The following is a 21,154-nucleotide window of genomic DNA, read 5'->3' on the forward strand; positions in this document are numbered from 1 at the left end:
GTAGTTCAAAGCTTGAACTGTGACTTGGTAAAAAAGTTCCGTAAGTGGTATTCCTAATTACTAATTGCATCCTATCAATCTGAGAGAGAGAGATTCAGTTGCCAATGTTTCTATTGATTAATGACGGTGACAATGATGATGATTGTACGGTGAACAACAGTCCATTAAGATTATTGTGGTTGCAGTATAGAAGTACTATGAGGATTTTATGCGTGGGGCTTTTCATAATCCACTTTTTATTTATTTATTTACTGTACAATGACATATTCTTGTCTTAGTACGACACTAATTTGCTGCACTTCATGGGTCTCCCTTATGCTACTTGCTGATTGAACCCTCTCCCTATAAATAAATGAGATGAAATTTCTCAAAAATTAAGAATTTTGTTGTTATCAAACTTGTGACTTTCTCAAAGGACTCTGTCTAAACAATTCCCCTTCCCGATCATATGGGTAAATGCCATTTCAAAAAATTATATTTTGTGTGTAAGTTGTATGAAGGAAGCGAGTTATGAGGAGCATAGTTGATAAATTAGGCAAAAATTTTTAAGTTAATTCAGTCCAACTGAATTTTACGATTAATTCTGTCATGATCTAAGAAGTTCCTTCAACACTCAAATTATTCATGAAATTTTGACCCTATTTATTTGATAATTCATGAATTTGTAGGGAAAAAAAATTATTTATGAACTATTGTTTGTAAAATTAATGAATTAGAATATAAGTTTGGCCCTTACCAAAAACTTTTTTTTTTTTTTTTTTTTTTTGTGTAAGACCCGCACTAGAGCCAGCAAGGGGGGCCATGCCACATTTATTAAGCTACTATTATATCTCAAGAAGGTGGGAGTACAAAAATCGAACCAACCTTCCCTGGACTTACACTAGAGTCCAATTGCCTGACTACTTGTTAGTCTGTCACTGAGCTAGAAGCTTATCCCACCCCTTAACAAAACCTTGAAATTTTAGTAAGACAAAAACATTTTTTTTTTTGAATTTAGAAGGAATATTTTGGGGTTTAAATTCTAGAATTTTTTGGGTCGATCCCTTGACCAAACCATGTGGCACAATTAGAGTTCAAAAACTTGAAAAATATATAAACTAGAGTCCAATTGCCTAACTACCTGCCATTGACCTAGAAGCTCCTCCCAACCCTTAACAAAACCTTGAAATTTTAGAAAAACAAAAACATTCTTTTTGTATTTGGAAGCAATAGTTTGGGGTTCAAATTCCCGAAGCTTTTGGGTCGATCCCTCGATCAGACCATGTGGCATAATTAGGGTTCACAAATTTGGAAAGTGAGTATGTCTTGAAACCTTTCAGGCTTTCACCACTAATCAATGAAAAAAGTTTACAATCACCTACATATATGATGTATAATTATAATTTCTAATGAGGTTGGTAGAAATCTTGACCAGCCAAATTTCAATTGTTACATGTAAAAAAGTCCCAAAATCTCATTTACTTTTCATGCTCATGCAAATGGTGCCACTTATGTGGTCCCAAAGAGAATGGTACATTAAGATATTTTTGGGAGGTCCTTATTTGATGCATATTGCTGGTCCTAAATCTTTGACCATATTGCTAAGTTTCATACTCAAACACAATCTCAATCCATCTCCCATTTATGTCCATGCATCTCTTGTCAAGTGATACATGTAAATATCACATGACAGAAAATTTCATCCCAGTGGTCTAGCAGTTTAACATGTCTTGTCGAAGCATGCTTGGGGTTTTTGTCACTTGACCGAGTCCTCAAATCTGTATTTGATGTTGGCATGCATCTCTCCACTCCACCCATACACTTCCCCACCTTGGGCTGCCCCACTGGGTGAAATCTAATGGTCTATGGCTACTTGATAGGTTGAGAAGAAAATAATAATAATAAATAGATAAATAAATAGAAGAAAACTTCATCCCATTGTCCCAAAAAACAGTCAATGGTTTGGCATTTGGATGGTTGGTCATAGGAGGGACCCCCTCCATCTCCCGTCTTGATGGCTTTACAAGCTATGGAATAGACATGTTATTGTACTCACCTTTTTCTCGTCCTCTAAAAGTCACAACTATTATATCTCCATTGTTTGGTACTTTAAAAAATAAAAAATAAAATAAAAATTGAGGATAAAGATTGATACATAAATAATGACCCAATAGTTTTTTTGTGTCTATTCTCTTCAAATTCAATTTTTTTTTTAATTGTTTCCTTTTTTTTCTTAACTACCAAACATAGCCTTGGAAAAATTAGTTTAGATTGAAACTTAGTAGGTGAGGGATAATGTGTGGAAAACAAGATCATAAAATTTGAGCATCAGCTGAATTATCACAATGCATAATTTTAGATTGTGAAATAAATAAACACAAACCTTGAGAGAGGGGGGAATCTTACATTAAACTGATCATTTGAAGTTTGAGGAATGGGAATTAAAAAATATATATATATATATATGCTGGATGACTGACTTAAAAGCTTAGCCACCGTGTGGTCTCCAGATCTTAAAACCCAAATCACATTTCTGTTAAATTGTCAGTGGCACTAGCGTACTAGCCCCACCTCCCTATTGGAATGGTTTAGAGTTGGTCAATGTAACTTTAATTTCAAAGAAAATTTCCAAACCCCCTCCCCCCCTTTTTTTTTGGGACACCCCCATTATGTTATAGAAACAACTCCAATTGATCTATATGATATAACACCAAAGTAGGGATGATGGGTCAACACATGGGAAAATTTGGGCTCCACATTATCTCTGAGGTGACAATTTTGGACTGATTCAAGGTCAAAAGATTATCTTTTGGGTGGGAGGTTTGGGGAGAGGGGTGGTTGGTGTTTTGACTTCGGAAGGGATGTCAATCTGTTACAACGGATTTTAGTTTCTAGCCACTGACATGTGGGTCTCCATGGTTTTCAAAAGTACAAATCTGCTTTTTGCCTTTCAAAATTAACCTTAGAATTACCCTTCGAGTATCAATGTTCAATGTCCACTTAAAAATGAAAAAGTATCAATGTACGAAAATACCTCAACTGAATTATTGGGAGATTTGAAAAAAATAAAAAAATTTGCTGAAGTATGGGAGGATATTTTGGGATGATTTTAAAATTTATAGGGGTTTGTAAACCTGGTCAAGGAAAACTCTCTCTTGAAATGAAACTACCATTAGAACTAGTGAAAACAAGTGACATTTTTTGTAGATGTTTGTCGCCTTGTCATGGATCTATACAAGCCTGCTACATAGCAAGGAATTGCCATTTGGTAATGAAGTTTAAGAATATCAACTTGGATGGCAATTAGATATATTTACTTGAGTCACGGCGAAGGGAAATCCCTTTTTGCAACTTTCGAATGGGTGAGAGAGGATATGGTGCAACAGTGGATTTAGGAAGGAGGGGGTAGTACATTAACTATTCATAAATAGGGAGATATTTTGGGACCCTAGAATCATGGCTGAACCCTGTACTACGGGTGTAGGGAAAAACTTTCTATCATCTATTTATACTATTGTTAGGCAAAAGGTTATGTACACACTTGTGCACATGGTGCCAGATAGGGACAAATGGGGTTCAAAATGACCAAATTCTCCATAGATGCACCATCATATGTGCATGATAAACAGTAGTGCGGGAAAATCTTCCCCTTCTAATTAGGAGAAAAGTTTGTTGGTTGATGACGGTGCAACTAAGGGAAACCATGAAAGTGAAATAGTCACTCACACGTAATATGAGGTGCCCAAATTTTGTGATCAGATTGTCACCCATTCATTATGGTCATACCAACTAACAATTCGTCAAGAAAAAGAAAGCTAACAATCCCTCATGTTTATTATTGATAGGGAGAGGGTTCTTGAGAAAATGGCATAGAGTAGCATGCCAATGAGGTCCGGCAAAAGGGTATCGTATATTGGAGGGCAACCAGTTCATTTCATTTGAGGAAGAAAGAAAGAATACATAGAGATGCTAGCGCACCTTACCCTCGTGGCTCAGAGAACCTTTTACCCTATTATTATTAGGAAAAAAGTTTTCTGTCTAGGAAGTGTGACTTACACTAGTGTTACCTTGTATATACCTTCTATCGCCCTATGAAATGAGATATTTGCTCTTATTAGGGGACGAGAGATGGCCTAGAGAGTGCTTATGTAGGCCATGCTTTTAGACATAAAACTTCAACCCTTCTTACTATGAAGAAAGTTTTCCTTACTGCAGAAAAGTACACCTATCTAAGGTCATTAATATCCCCCTCCCCCAATATTACGAAGTTAATAATTCCCTCTTACTGTTCTCAATACCTTCTCAACATCATCCGAACGCCTCAATCAAGGGATTCTCTATTGATCGTGGTCGAAGGAAAACCATCTCTTATTATTATTAGGGAGAGGGTTTTGTAAATGGCAACATAGCCTCTACACTAGTGTGTGGGCCAATCAAGATACCTCTCGTGGACAGAAAACACTTGCCAATATAATAGGAGGTTATATAATTCCAGACAAAAAAAGTGTGCTGAGAACTAAATGGTGATTTTTTAATGAAAGAATTAGAACAATGATTGTTTAAAGAACAAAAAAATCCGCTCGATAAATAATTTCAGCGGTTCATTTAACAGAATAGTACATCTCTCATCTTTACATCTCTCCCTTCACCTTTTTTGTTTGGATTTTTTCTATTTTGTTTTGTATGGATCCATGTCCCTTTTAAGTTGGGATAAAAATAAATTTATTGTTGTATTTACAAAATGGCGACGTTCAACGAATTTCAATTCATTTCCTTCATTTTCTTAGTTGAATCGGACCAATTTCAGGGCCATTTCTCAATTTCAAGGCCGACCCTATTTCTACCCCAAATGGTTTAGAGTAGATAGGATCAAACCGGTTCAGGTTGGATCAGAATCAATCTCTTATAAACCCTGCCCCATCATTGGTTTTGCTTCCTTAGCTGGGTTTTAAAACATGAAATTGGGGAATAAACCAGCCAATGCCGATTCCAATCAATATAGCACATATCCAAGAATTATTCCAACGATTCTATGAATAGATCGATTGATTCTGATCAGAATCGGGCGATTCCAGATCCGATTGTCCGATTCATGAAAACCAGATTAGTCAAGGCCAGACTCAATCCTCAAGGGACGTTGTTTAGTTGGTTAAGTAACGGAACGTACGAGGGTGGTAGTGTGGGACCCCTGAGGCACCGGTCCGGACCAAGGCATTGAGGCAAGGAACCGAGTTGACTGTTTAGACGTGCGTTCCATATGTTATCTTTGACTCATTCTAAAACCGAAGGAATGGAATCATAACCTTAAAGGATTCTAATCTAACGGTAAGTACAATCTTCGTAGCCGCATTTATTTTACTCTTTCAGTCTATGAAGCACACGAACATGGATCAATCACATTTATTACATATTTTACTGATGCTTAAAGGGTGGTTTGGTCAGAGAAAAATAAAAGGTCAATCGCCATTCCGCGGCAATTGATTTCTTTCTTCGTTCGAGGTCGAGGTCGACTTTGGAATTGGAATCAAATGCTTCGAAGCTTCCATCCATTGATCTGATCTGCTTCTTCTTCGTTGGTGAAGACTTCGTGAAAATCGAAATTGCAGAGTTTGCTCGATCCATTGATCAAAGCAATCTTCATTCGACTTTTTCTTGTCAAATTCAGGCTTCGGCCGAAGAATATTAATCAATAATGCTTCATAAGAGTTTCAAGTCGGGAAAATGGTAACTTCTGCCAATCCTATTACTTCTTCATTTTTAGTTTTTGATTCCAAATCAAATCACTCTGAGTGACGGATTATGCTAATTTAATTCTGGATTAAAGGATCGGAGAAGGTTTAAATGATTCACTATATTATTAGAGATTTTGCGAATTATAGGGTTTTGTTTTGCGGTATTAGAATCATTATTGAAAATTTGAATTGGTTGTTTGGTACAGCAAGACATCTTTGAAGCTTGCGGCAGCTCGTATCAAGCTCCTGAAGAACAAGAGAGAGGTACAGGTGAAGCAGTTAAGGAGAGAATTGGCGCAGCTTCTTGAGTCTGGACAGGAGAAGACTGCGAGAATTCGGGTATGCCGTATATCACTTTCGTCCTACAAGATAGAGTTCTTCATTCGGTTGTCTTTATTTTACATATACAGTTTTGTGTCATTATATATTTTCTTTTGTTCCTGATTGATTTTTAGTTATTTGACATCTGTTTTTTATAGCTTAGAACCTAATTTATTGATTTGTTTTAAATCTTATATCTTCTTGTGCTGGAGATAGTATGGTGCTTATTCCATGATTTGGAAGACTCGAGGGCAAAAAGCAACCTTACAGTTTGATGTCTTCTCACAGCGGACTGTGGGAACTGCTCCTCAGTTTTGTTGTTACCGATTAATTTCCAATTATGACTACATGAATCCTGTTTTATCACTCCATTCTATTTATTTAATACCATATCTGCTGTTTGTCAGCAATCATGTATAATATGAATCCTGTTTTATCACTCCATTCTATTTATTTAATACTATATCTGCTGTTTGTCAGCAATCATGTATAATCACAGCACCTCAATCCTGATTATCTTCAGTATTCCCCCCAATACTCTAACAACTTCAATTTACTCATACTCCTCAACTTCTGTCTCCTCATTTATATTTTATAACAAAACTATGATAATGAAAATCGACCCTATGGGATATCTATTAACCATGAATCTTAACCACTTGTATTCTATTCATGCTTTTGTCAAATATATTTTTTTTTTCTCTAGTCCTGGTTACTTTTAAATTTTTTATTCTAAAGCATTCGTCAATAATTCTAAGTGACATTTACCTGTTATCTTGTGTCATTGACCAAAACCATACACCATGGAATTCACCGTATGTCTGATCATCTCATCTATAATCTATGCATAGAGGTGGGAGTCAACGGTGATGGAAGTTCACTCTGATTAGAAACACACTCAATGGTTCTAAAACTAGCCAGAACCACATCATATTGTTCACCTTTCTGAATAAAGGTGAAAGGAGCTCCCCTACATTGGGACTGTTTGATGTTTAGATAATGAAAGAGTACATTTTGTGCCATTGCATTCTTTATATTGGATAATTTGTTGAACAAGTGAAAAAGTGAGCTGATGGTATTCAATTTAGAGGCAACTCAACTCAGCCTAGCCTTATCCCAACTAAATGGGGTCAGTTATATGGATCATTTTTCTCTGAATAACTCTATTTAAAGCCATACTTGTATTAGTCCTAAGGTTTCCATGTCTTTCCTCATCACTTCTCTTAAGAATCATTTTATGCCTACCCCTAGCTCTTTTAGCTGTTCGATCCGAAACAAATCACCCCTTTGTACTAGAGCACTCAAAGGCCTCTGCTGCACATGTCCATACCACCTCAAACGATTTTCTCGCAACTTATCATGTATCGGAGCTATTCTAAAATTGTGTGCAACACATATATTGTAATACTTAGGTAGGTTTGTAATACATGTTGGTAAAACAATTGGAAGGAAAATCTACTAGAAATTTAGTATACGTCAAGCAGTATGTGTGCAAGAGATAGATGACTCCAAACAAATGTTTGGCTATGCCCGACTCTCAGACACAACATTGGACATGAGAAAAATTCATGACTTTTTATTTTCTTTACTTTAGTACCATGTTTATACAGTTTAATAATTTGAATTGTCAAAATTGAGCATGCATTTTGAGTGAATTTTTTCTGTAAGCATTCGCATATGTGTGACTATATCTACATTTCAGGATAAAGAATCTTCTCATGCAATAGTCAGTTAAATAAATGAGGCGGCTATCTTGCCATAAATTTAGAGAAAAAAAAGGACTACCTGATATATAAAGGAGTCTCTATGAGAAGTGAATATTTTTTTATTCCTTTCCCCCTTTTAATACTTCTCTTTCTTTTTTCCATGTTTCAGGTTGAACATGTGGTGAGAGAGGAAAAGACTATGGCAGCATATGATCTTCTTGAAATATACTGTGAACTTATTGTGGCACGCCTGCCAATTATCGAGTCCCAGAAGTATGTATTTCCAGTTGATCTTTTTCTTTTTCCGTTTAACAACCATTTGGTCTATATTGCACATTTAGGGTTTCTTCCTATATCCACTTATTGGCAAAGTAGTATTTGCCTTTGTCAGTCAATTTTGGAGATCAAATATTTGGTTTATTCGTTGTTCTTTGTTACAAACTTCTAAAAGTATTTTTTTTTTTTTTTGAGAATGCATAAAGAGACACATGGGGAGTATCAATTCAATACTTATGTTCAGTAACATCTTAAACCACAAATTTACAACAGAGCAGCTCCATCAATTTTTAACATAGGCATAACTCATATTCTTCATTTGATGCAAAGTGACTATGCTACTCCCCACTCAGTTTGGTGATTATCCAAACTCATTGTTGCAACTCAAAATGGTTTTTGAATTGAATTCCTGAAGTTGAGTAATTGCACAATGGAATGATTCAATGCACAACAAGGCAGAGCAGAAACATAACTAACAGTTCCTAGTTCCTACCTTGTATATCGTACAGAAAGAGTTCGGTTTCCAGAAGGCTCATTTTGGAGCCTCTTAGTATATGAAACCCAAGTTGGAATAAATAGGGTAAAAAATAGTCGGGCCAGTTTTGTTAGCTATGTACAGTAGTGCTGGTTCTCATTCACTTGATTTTTTTCCATTTTGGGGATGCAAAGAAATATTTATAAAATTACTTTAAAATGTTTTTTTTTTTTGGTTGAACTAAGATGGTCACTGAGAGAGAGGGGGTAAATCAATGATCCCAAATATCTGACTCAACTCGTTCGCTTCATAACTCACTCATTGATGTCATTGACACTCAAGCCTCACAATCGCTCAATCCCACTGTATGCAAACCTTCAACCTAGCGAACAACCATACATTCCCGGCAGTCTTCAGTCAATAACACAAACACAGTCGTGTGTCACACCTAGCCTCTCAACCATATATGGGCATGCAATTTTGTGGCAAGGTCTACTTGGTGTGCACACACATCCTGTAGATGAATAGATGATGCACTCCATATACAAATACAATACACATAGGCACATCTACAACATGAAATATAACGTGGTTTGGCTGGTTTCCTACATCCACGAAGCAATTTCACTAGAGCTGCTCAATGCACACTACTTTAACTACACCTACAGCTGGGAGCACCTGCACCCAAATTTTCCCAGCAACAAACTGAGAGGGCATTACAATGCCAGTACAAGAGATAGCGCCCACACTCAGTTTACTCAGCATACAACTGAGAGGACACACCCACAACAAATTTTAGGCAGCATTAGCTACGAAGGAAAACCACTTCCTGTGTCCAGACGCAACTGGAAACCCTATAAACAGTCAAATGAGCTTATAATAGATGCCCTACAATGATACATGTCTAGTCTAGGGTTTTGGCAGTTAATGCACCCTAAGACTAGCATACAACGGATACAAAAATAAATGAAACATGCCAATGTATAGAAATGCTCACAATTATGCTCTGTCTCAATTCCTGGTACTCGGAGTAGAAGTTGGGATCTTTAATTGTCCCTTTAACTGGGGAGACTTGACTCTTCAAGTGCACAATAATAAAGCCCATCTAGTTATCCTTGGCAGTAGGACTTCACCAGACACTCTCTCTCCTCCTCTTTCTTCGTTCTTTTTTCTTTTTCCTTCTCTTCCTTATTTTCTTGCTTGCCTTCAAACTTCAATACATGCTTATCAATACATGTCCGCCATGATCATTAAGCTTCAATGGAGGTTGGAGATTCAATCCCGATGTTGGTGGAGGGAATTCAATGCTAGACAAGGCTTCCAACCTCAGTTTCTCCCCTATTTCTCTTCCTTCTTTCCTCTCTCATGTTCTGGTTGGGTAGAGCTCCCCATAAGGAGCATTTTTCCTTTTGAATGACCTCAATCAGATACAGGATGATGGACTTACAAGAATTTTAAGTTTATCCAACCAGAGGGCCTAAAATGAATATCAGAAGCCATTTAAGTACTCTTGTGTAGTACTGTAACATGGGGAGGCCCTCAACCTTCAAATCAGCATCATAAAGGATTGGTTAAATTGTGATCGTTAGATCGCATCAGTCATTGGCGAAGATCGCAGAACGACCTATCAATCAGGGCCTCTTCAAACACATCTTGGTGATAGAGTTGTTTGTCACTAGAAAAAGCATGTGCCAACGTTTCGGCATCTGATTGGTTCCCAGGTACAAAATCAATCTTGTGCGTCCGATTCAAAATCAAGATGATCGGCTGAGTCCAGCCCTTTTTGACATGTTTTACCACTTGCTCACTGAACACTACCGACTGTGCACTGTCCCCTAGGTTGTTAAACTGCCACATCACAGTTCTCACCTGAATGACCACAAACACCTGGATTTTCACCCACGTTCTTCTTTTATTTAGCTATAAAGTGGACATATCAGCATGAACCTATGGATGTACCATACAGTGTGGATGTACACTGTTCCCTATGCTGCCACTTGCATAGAAAAGAGAAACCGATGGAGGTTTGGGAAGGAGGAAGAAGAAGGATAGGTTTTGAGCATCTCACCCAACTGCATCCCACAGCAAAACAGCATAAGCGAGAGTACATAAGCTCCAAATATATAGAAGTAAGTTCAGATTACAAAATAGAAAGTGAATAAAAAAGTAAACTAACTAAATTCTCCTAAATAAGCTACTTGTTAACCAAGCAAATCTGAAAATAGAAACTCCTAACTAGCCTAATAGCTACTAACAACCATATTTGACTTGGCAATCAAGCCAATGCTAAAAAAAGAATCAAATCCTAAGCTATATTGCTGAAATTGATGGCTACTGCTGGATTCCTTCTTGAAGCTTCTACTTTCCAATTTGTGGGACAGCTGGCTGGTCTTCTAGAACTCCATTTGAGGACAATACTGCAGGGGTACTGTTTATGTGAACAGTGCTTTCTGGTTTTTGGGGTTGGCTCGATGGGACCAAGGAGAGGGCTAAACCAGGGCCAGAACTGAACCATGATCTGGTCAGCTCGAGCCCTCCTCTTGACAGACCCATCTAGATCACCCATTACAATAGTAATCCCAAACATAGTTGTCAAGGCATCATCATTTATATTTTGTTATTTCATTTACTTAAGATATTATTCATAAATAAGAAAATACCCCCTATTTGAATCCAATAAAAATGGTTTAAAAATTAAATTCTAAAAGAATAAAAAGTCAACTCCCCGGTCCAAGAACAAAAATTGGATTTTGGTTATAGGGCGATTTTCAACTTTCGAATGGTAAGGTTTTTCTCAATTGTGAAAATTTTATAAATCTTATCATGGTAGAACATTGCTAAAAACTAAAAGTTCGGTAAAATAATTTTTTGTTTTGATGTCAATAAAATTATTTCCATTCAGGCGATTTAACAGCATTCGCACACTTGAAAATAAGTTTGATGGGAACATAACTTTGTCTTAATAACTCAAATTTAAGTAATCTTAGACTTGTTGGAAAGCTAGTTTTGTGTTATACCTAATACAAAAAGTCTCATCTAAAAATAAAATTATTTGACCAATAAAACTTATTATAGAAGAAGAGCATTTTTCTAAATGTCAATAAGTCATGTTGATTTTTTATGACTTGATGTGAGTGTGACTATGTTGATTTTTATGACTTGATGTTGCTTAATGTTGATTGGTTTTTTTATGTCATAGGGTATACATTATAACATACAAAATAACTTTAGAAAATAGCGGAAATAAAAAATAACACATGGGCGATTTGATCGCCAGGCAACGCCATTGTGGGTGATTCACCGCCAAATTGGTTAGTCACCCCTCCACTGCCTTGGGTCGCCATGACTCCGTGACAACTATGAACCCAAAAATATAAAGCCCATGGCCCATACAAACCCGTTGGACACTCAAATTAAGTTTATTAATCCATTCTCTCCAGTTTAATGGCCTGGTTTGCTTCTGATCTTCTTGTTCTTTTGAACTACTTCATTTATTGTTATGTTTTCACTCTCCTTTCTGAAGTTCTGTTATCTGTTCTAAGATTTCTGGTTGATTGGTACTGGTTCCAGTTCTACTAGCCTCTCGATTCTTCTAGCTTTCTCTATTCTGTTATAAGACTTGACCCAATTTTGTAGATTTATTTTGTTAGTAAAATAGATTATTTGACTGAAGTTTTGGTTTGTTCTGAGATCTTGTGTTCTCTTATTAAAGTTCTCCAAAATCTAGTTCTGCTTCTCCATTTTCGATCCTGTTGTGATCTAGTTTTCTGGTTTGAAAACTGGTTCACATTAGCCACACACTGTCATGAGAACCAGTAGCTAGAGGTTTCCAGATTCTGTTCTGCCTCTATTTTGGTTTTTGGATAAGATTCCAAATCTTTTCCTCTTTAAAGAATCATATCGTGGGGTTTTTTCTACAAGATTTATTAATTTTTTTTTTTTAATTATTGTAAAAAGCTTATCTTGGTTGGGGACTATTTTATTCTAAGATTAGTTGGCTCCTTTTTTACTTATTATTGGTTGTTTATGTAATACATCTGTAATATGTTAGTTTGGACCTTTCCTATTGATTAAGTTATAGAACTCTTATTCCTGTTGGGTGAATGATGTAATCTCCTTTTAGCCAATCATAGGCCTTTAGTGTAGCAATAAATAGATGTAATGACAATAGGCCATCTCCATCAATTTTAAGAGTGCAGCAATTTGGTTTCAGATCAGGGTCTGTGGATTCAGGAGTGAGGCTTAGGTGGATTTAATCCAGATCTCAAAGATCCAGCCATCAATTTATTATCAAACTACGCAGGCCTTATTTACTTGCTGGACTAACCCCTTGATTACAATTTCAGGTCATTCAGAGTTCGCCAGCTGAAATTATCGAGTTTCTTATTTTCTGGTTCTAAGTCCTATAGCTGCGATCTTATTTTTCTGGTCTTCTATTAAATCAATTCTTTTAGGAGATTAGAAACCCCAATATTTAGTAAGCTAGATTTCCCTTGGTGGTTCTAGTAACCAACCCCCCGTGTGTGTGTGTGTGGGGGGGGGGGGGCACATAAATAGGAATCCATAAATCGGTTCATAATTTCCTGATTAGGGAATTCGGTTGCTGTGCTTTAGCTTCTGAAAAGTTGTAATTTGTGGGAATTTAATGGTTTATTTTTCTATTGTAGGTCTTATATATGTTCTTGTGCTCAAATTTAAGCTGTTTATTATAATATTTTTTCAGAAGCTGCCCCATAGACTTGAAGGAAGCGATAGCTAGTGTGGTATTTGCAGCCCCAAGGTGCGCAGACATACCTGAACTGCTGGATGTCCGCAAACATTTCACGGCGAAATATGGGAAAGAATTTGTTACTTCAGCTCTTGAGCTGCGTCCAGAATGTGGTGTGGGCCGCATGGTAAGTTTGTAGATTTTTTTTGCAGTCCTTGTTTTTGAAATTCAAAATTTGGCTTGTAAAGGAAATCAACCAGATGAATCGATCATTCCAAGGCTTACAACTTAATTTTAATTCTCATTTTACTGGGTATGGGGCTGCATGTGGATCTTTCATTGGTTGCTAAAAGATTTATTAGATTTTTAGCAAACATTTGTTTTTGATGATGTTGAAAATAGCAATGGTAACAATAGTAGTAATTACCATAATAATAATTCAGTAAAGGGCATTGATTATGGTATTGAAATTGTACAAAATACTATATATGGTTGAGTCTATGTTACTGGGACACGACACTTTAACCCAAGCACCCATGTCAACATGAAAAAACACAGGCGCAGGTAGAGGATATGAGTTGGACACAGTTATGGCTTTCAGAATGGTTGAGATGAATGCAGTAGTAGGAGAAGAAGAAGTAGTGTCCTTGCAGAGGAAGGGGAAGAAGGTTGTAGTGTACCTGCTGTAATGTAGATCTAGGATGCTGGGTCTTTCAAGCCAATCTGAACTATCTGAGACCGATGGTTACAAGAGAGAAATTCTCTGTTCTTCCAATCTTGCAATAAATAAAAAACATTTGATTTTTTTTTTTTTCTCCTTAGCTGGGCTTCACATGTGCCAGGTTAGGGAATTTGGTTTTCCAGGCGGGTTCTTTCGAACTGGGCTGGGCTATCTGGTCTTCCAGGCGGGTTCTTTCGAACCGGGCTGAGCTATCTAGTCTTCTAGGTAGGTTCTTTCGAACCGGGCCGGGCTATCTGGTCTTCCAGGCGGGTTCTTTCGAACCGGGCTGGGCTATCTGGTCTTCCAGGAGGACCTAAACCTAGGTAGGATCTTGTTTAGCAGCAGATTTACTCCTTTCAATAATCTTTAGATCGATTGAAAAATATAACAGAAAATTAGAGAATAAGGGAAAGAAGAAGGGGATAGGGTAGGCTCTCTCAGACTCGGGTTTCCCACCCACGACCTTTCACCATATGTTGACTATCTTAGTTAAGGGTGTTAATTGGTTCGGTTTTAGTGTAGATGGTTCGATTCGGTTCGGTGCAAGATTTTTTAGGTAAAATCAAAACCGAATCATTTAATAAACAGTTTCATATATTAAAACCGAAACCATTTATAAACGGTTTTCTTTTGTTTCCTAATTTTTTAGTCAAACAACTTCTTTACCTTTAAAACTTTTAGCGAAATGGATGTAAATTTTAACATTGAATTGAATTGTTTATTATATATATAATTTTATATTTGTTTAATGTAAACTTTTTTTTTTTTAATGGAAATGTATGTAAACTTAACATTGAATGACTTAAACTTATTACGTATATGTTAATCGGTTTAACGCTTTACCAACGGTTTAAACTTTAAAACCAAAACTGAATCATAGTTTCAATTTTTAAACCAAAACCGGACATTTAATAAATGGTGTCACGGTTTCGGTGTAAACAGCTCGGTTCGATACGGTTTCGGTTTCAAATTAACTTCCTTAATCTTAGTCATAGCCTCTCTCAGGATAATGGGAATGGGGATGGGATGCACAAAGCTAACTTTTTTTCATAACTTCAAATTGTGGGGGAACTCTTAAGGGTCATTACGTTATATAGGCATGAAAAGGTCGATAAAAAAATTACATGATATTATGACTAGAATTTTCTTCTTAAAAAGAATATTACTTTTTCTAGATGCTGAAAACTAGGGGTACTTGCACACGGGGAAAAAAAAAACTAAGGGTACTTAGTTTATTTCATGGAGGATGAAGAAAATTAAAACAACAATTTGGTGGATAAAATTGCATGAAAGCATGTTATAATTACAAATTTTTCTTCTTAAAATAGTCGAGTTGTTTTTCTCCGTAATGAATAAAGCTAAGGGTAATTTAATCATTTCATTGAGGACAACAAAACCAAAACAATCATTTTAGCTTTCAGGAGTGGTAGAATCATTATTTTAGTTGAAATGTTCCAGATGATTGAGAAGTTGTCTGCAAAAGCACCTGATGGTGAGACAAAAATGAAGATCTTGTCTACAATTGCTCAAGAACATAATATCAATTGGGATCCTGCATCATTGGTAGATAATGATTCAAAACCTACTGATTTTCTGGTAAGCACAATTGATTTCAGTTTGATTCAGTGTTTGCTTGGTATTGCATTGTCATAGAATGAATAATAAGTACCTGCATTTATATCAATCCCTGTTGAGCAGAATGGACCGAGTACCTTTGAGGATGCTAGTAAGACGACTGTGAAACCTCCTGATGTCCGATTCCCACCTGACCCTGGCTACAAGTACGAATCATCTACAAACCTGCCTGACCACAATGTAAGCATTCCACCACTGGGTTCCCAGGTTTCTGCTTCTACGGAAACCAGTACTTCCACAAGAATGCCTGCTACTTATAGTCCTGAGCCAAGAGCATCAGGTATGTGATTGTTTGGTGATGCTGGACTGAATGGCAGCATATTCCATCACATCTTCCGTTTACTCCTTCCAAGATTTATTGTTTTTTTCCTCATTTGCAGAAAGTAGAACTGAGCGGCAGGAATATGGACGCCCATTGTCAAGGAATGAGGATGTCTTTCCCCGGAACGGGCAGAACTGGAATATGGAGTTCACGGATGCAACCTCTGCTGCACAGGCAGCTGCAGAATCAGCAGAGCGAGCTAGTATGGCTGCCAGGGCTGCTGCAGACCTCTCAAGCCGTGGTAATATTATGAGGCAATATTCTACAGAATCAAATAAATCGTCTGTTTATGGATTTAGAAATGAAGGGTCTAGAACAAGTGGCTCAAAGTCACAAGAACCTTTTACAAAGGATTCAGCGGAGGTGGTGTGGGGTGCACCAGGAAGTTCTAGTGAGATTGGAAATCTAAGAATGCAGAATCAATCTAGAGATAGAGAAGAGACATTGCCTGGAGTTTCTGAAAACAAATTTGGTGGTGAAGCTAGTGTTAAGAGAAGACCTAGCAAGTCTATTTCTTCAGAGTCTGGTATAACTTCCCTTGACAATGAAACACCAGTGGTTAGCTCCCAAAAGGCAGACAGATACTATGAGAAAAGGTCATCCACTGCAGAGTCAATCAGCCCCAGTTGGCAGGGTGGATATCCTGAGAAGGCTGATTATGTTGATGAAGAAAGTCCGAAAAGACGATCTAGCCAATCTGAGTTAGATTCTTTTTACCAGCAGCCACAGAACGAAAGAAGTGAGTACGCTGACAATTATGGAGATGGAAGAACCAGAAAGCAGTCAAGCAGATCTTCTTCATCTCACACAAGTGCTGATGGTGATCACATTGATGTCATATCTAATGCGAACCTAGAAGAATATTGGAATGTTGTTGATGATAACTCTCTCTTCACCAATGACCGAGGAAATGTGCAAGTAGGCACTGAGCAATCGGTAGTTTTTGATGAATTTGGTTCAGATGATGACTATAATAATGATTCAGGGGCGAAGTATAATGGGCATGGATCCAGCTTTTTTTTCCCTTCACCGGGTAGGGAATCGCCTCAACATCTCTCAACAGTTGGAAATACATGGAACCCTATAGAAAACAGAGGCGAGAACCTGGAAAAGAAGCCTAGAGCAGAAGAACATTTTTTCACAGATCTGGAACCCCCTTTCAAGTCTTCTGATTCTGAACAGCAGATAAAATCTGGAGTTCCTTCTCAGTCAGATGACCTCGCACCTGCTACATTTGACGATTCGGAAGGCCTGAGTTCTGAGAGTGAAGTTGATGATTTACACACTGGTGGAAAAACAGGATCTGGTAGTGGGCTTCATAATAGCATCCCTAGAAGCCCATCACCACCCAAGAATGATAGGAGTCATTCACCACCAGCATCCTCTATTAAAAATGAAGTCACAAGAACGAACAGAAAGGTTATTTTGCCATCCTCTTCTGATGATTTAGACTTCGAAGAAGCACAACTTGGTAGAAATCAAGATGTAAAACTGAATGCTGTTGGTGACTCTTCAGAAGAATATGGTTTCACTGACATGTCCAGTCGTCAGTCATCTCCGGGACATAGAAGGTCTGTGAAGAGGTCGGATGATTCAGCACAAGAGCCTTTGCACAGACCAGTAACTGAAGAGCAGCCATTGCGGACTTCAAAATTTTCATCTGCCAAAGTTGAGGAAAATCCCAGCGCACTAGAATCAAATGATATTATGAACTCTGAAAGTGAGCTGGGATTGAACTTAAGAAAATTGACAGGTGGTCTCCGCAACAAGGGTTTCCAACACCCTCCTTATACAAGAGCTCCTTTAGGTGACACTTCACTTCTCTCACAAAATCAATCAACAGTAGATACCCCAACTAAAATTGAGCAACCAAGTGTTACCCCGAAGATGAAGACTCCACTTGTTTCTGGAATCCGCAATCAGAAGCCATACAATCAGAAGGTGCATATAAAAGCTCATAAGGAATCAAGCTCAGTAGCCTCAAAAACCATCCTTGACTCAGACAGTGATGATGCCCATGAAGCATCTCCACTCCAAACTGTTGGTAGTAGGAGTTATATGGCTGGTAGGCGTGATGATGGCCATGATGAATCCCCACGCCAAACTGTTGGTAGGAGGAGTTATATGGATGGTAGGCGTGATGATGCCCGTGAAGAATCTCCACGCCACACTGTTGGTCGGAGGAGTTATATGGATAGTAGGCATGATGTTGCCCAAGAATCTCCATGCCATACTGTTGGTAGGAGAAGTTATATGGATGCTAGGCTTTCTCGAAGGACAAAGGATTTTCCTAAACAGTCTGAAACAGTTTCGTCGGAGGTGGCAGTCACGACTGATGCTGGCATGGTAAAGAATAACTCTAGGAGCTCCCCTGCAGCTGAACATCGTCGGAAGCCTCAATCTGAGCTGATGAGATCAGGAAGTGCAGAGGATTCTAAGTTGGCAGCACCTAATGCCCCTGTCCAACAAAAGCCTTCTAAGCCTATAGCAGAGTCCAAATCTGCAGTACATCAGGAAAGTTCAAAGTTCTCTCCTCCCAGTTCAGCAGTGGATCAGTCATCTAATGTTTCCAATGCCCTGCCACAGACTGCATCTTCAGGAAGCAGTGGAAGTCCAAATACATCAAGTATGAAATCAACATCCAGAGAGAACTCATTGAAGAAAGAAGGCCATGTCCACCCAAAGCTCCCTGACTATGACACCTTGGCTGCTCACTTTCATTCTCTTCGGTCAAACCGCCGAGCATAGGTACATCTTTCTTAATGTTTTTCAATTATTATTTAGTATTCTTTCATGGACCAGGTAGAAATAATCAGTTGATTACATTATTGATCTTAGTATGTGATGGCAATGTAAATGTGTGTAAAATGGATCCTTACCCATACTTGGTAATGTTTGTGTTGCTTGCCAATTGATTCAGCTCTCAGCTGTGTTTTTATAGGAACCTGCTGCTGTTATAACAGGAGCCTGGATTTGAAACTCAAATAAGCCATATAGTTACAGCTATTGCCTATTCCCCCCCCCCCCCCCAAAAAAAAAAGTACAGCTATTGCCTATGTTTCCAACATCTCAGTGTTATTCCTTTCCAAGTGGCACCAGCCATCAATAATGCGATAAGCTTTTTCTTTTTCCATTTTTGTTTGTGCTTTATGTAACTGTGGTTGATTGCACAGAGCCTGTCACAATGTCGAATTTATCCTCCATACAATAGGCGGCTGGTCTTATACTCTTCTTTGTTCCGTAGGAGGTATAAATGGTAATTTATAAGTTTTTATACTGTATAATTGTAATTGTCTCAGATCTTAGGTATGTATCGCTATTCAACATTCAAAGTGGTTGTCAATGCTCTGAAGAATCAAATGCCAAAACTGTCATTGTTTGCTTTAGAAGTATATTGACTCAGATCAAGCAACTGCTGTAGGGGTTTACACTGGAGATTTCTTAGTTCATAAATTGGAGAATAAACAGTGTTTGACTCTAGTGAGTTTCTTGAGTTCCTAAATGGGAGAAGAGACGTGAACCTACCTCCATTATTGTTGAGGTCGTGAAGAATAGTTTTCTTTGACCAGGACAGGAATGGAGCGGGTTTGGTTTGCATTCGATGTCGGTGTCTGTTAAGGTTTGGTGGATATTTAATACCATTCAAAATTCACAATCACAAAGGTAAATTTTGGGGGTTGAAATCATCTGCAATTCCGATCTTGTACAATTCCGTGCAATACCACCTTCAGACGGTGACACATGTATTGATACCAATACAATGGTCTAGATCTGGTACAACTAATAAAACATTAAATCAGTGAAGAGGCATTTAAATCAGATCTGGACCATTGCATTGGTATCAATACACGTGTCACCCCCTGAAGGTGGTATTGCACGGAATTGTACGAGATCGGAATTGCAGACGATTTTTTTCCAAATTTTGGAGATGGTGTGTTCAAGTCAGCATTTCACAGCATAAATACCATTTTACCATATAGCTTTAAACATTTATTGAAAATTCAATTTTGGCAATTTTGGTTGGGAATTGGATAACAATTCAAATAGTTTGACAATAAAAAGGGGAATAGGACGAGTTAATCTTACTTAGGTAAGCTTAAGCTTGAAACTTGAATTCAAATGATTTGAATGGTGGGTAATAAGTAATAACACCTATCAAGAGTTCAAGATCGTGTCCAACACCATATACATTAGTCAATGACTCTTATGGTCGTAAGCATGGATTTAGTTATTGGTATTGGATTGGTCCAGATCGGTCTATTTTGCCCTTATTTCCCAAAATTAAAGTTTTTTCTTTTTGATAAGTTTATTCTTGTTTCAATACTGATTTAAAAGGTTTGAATTTTTGACCCGTTTTGAAGAATGACCTGCTCTGACATATTTTGGTGGTGACCCGAATGAGAAGTTTTTTGAGATCTGTGATGGAAACAAAGGGGTTGGATCGATAGGCCCAAACTTGGAGCCCAACACTGATCTTGTATGGAGGTGCCGATGGTATGGTTCGACCTGATGAATCGATCCGCGACTTGGAGGAGTATATAATGTACTATCATCTTATTGAACAAGTCATTATAATTTTGTGGGTTTTTCAAACCAAGTTTTCAGAACGAGTTTTCTCACCGTTGTTTGAGTGTAATATCTCTTCTACATAGTGAAACATCTTCTTCTTCGCCTGAGGACATAGCACACCACATCGGTGTGTGAATCTTGTTAAATCTTTGTGTTGTGCGGATCTGTTGGCTGTTTATTTTCGTATTTGTTGGTATTTTTTATAATAAAACCAATAGCTATCTAATTGGATTCAATCCATTATCTTTGTAACTAATACGATGTTCAGTCTATAAAAATCAAACTGGTAGCTATTGGTCAGATCAAATTCGATCTATCACCAGTTAACAATCTCTTAATGGTTGCATAAAAATCCTCTGTGGTGAGACAGTAAATGGCAGTGAGGATCCAATGGTTGGGTGCATGCTGGGGCCTCCTAGCCATTGGATCCTCATCACTATTCACAATTCACCGCAAAGGATTTGAACCACTTAATTGTATGCTATTGGTTTGTTCAGAGTCTAGTCTCAGTTTATTTAACAAAACAGAAACAAATGTTCAACAGTTTTAATAGTTAAACAACATCTCTCCATCCTAGATTTTTTGGCTATCCAAGTAGCCATCGAAATTATACTACTGTACTTCTTCATAAAAACTATTTATAATATATATATATATATATACACTAGTAAAAATTGCACGTGTGGCCATATGTCGAGGGTGAGAGGATT

At 37.6% G+C, this 21,154-nt stretch overlaps 1 protein-coding gene across 3 annotated transcripts; it reads left to right on the plus strand.

Moving 5' to 3' along the window:
• The first annotated feature begins 5,419 nt into the window (after nt 1-5,419).
• On the plus strand, nt 5,420-20,590 carry LOC122064391. Of its 3 annotated transcripts, none has more exons than XM_042628110.1 (8): nt 5,420-5,703; nt 5,918-6,050; nt 7,908-8,011; nt 13,213-13,384; nt 15,377-15,514; nt 15,617-15,833; nt 15,934-18,623; nt 20,237-20,590. In XM_042628110.1, exons 1-7 carry the CDS (start codon nt 5,672-5,674, stop codon nt 18,621-18,623), a joined length of 3,486 nt encoding a protein of 1,161 aa, XP_042484044.1. In that variant the 5' UTR covers nt 5,420-5,671; the 3' UTR covers nt 20,237-20,590. The 3 variants fall into 3 exon arrangements, with proteins under 3 accessions (XP_042484044.1, XP_042484046.1, XP_042484045.1); XM_042628112.1 differs by lacking the exon at nt 20,237-20,590 and adding an exon at nt 19,175-19,549; XM_042628111.1 differs by lacking the exon at nt 20,237-20,590 and adding an exon at nt 18,817-18,896.
• Nucleotides 20,591-21,154: the final 564 nt, after the last annotated feature.

The sequence above is a fragment of the Macadamia integrifolia genome, unplaced genomic scaffold (genome assembly GCF_013358625.1).
Source record: "Macadamia integrifolia cultivar HAES 741 unplaced genomic scaffold, SCU_Mint_v3 scaffold164, whole genome shotgun sequence".
Lineage (NCBI taxonomy): Eukaryota > Viridiplantae > Streptophyta > Magnoliopsida > Proteales > Proteaceae > Macadamia > Macadamia integrifolia.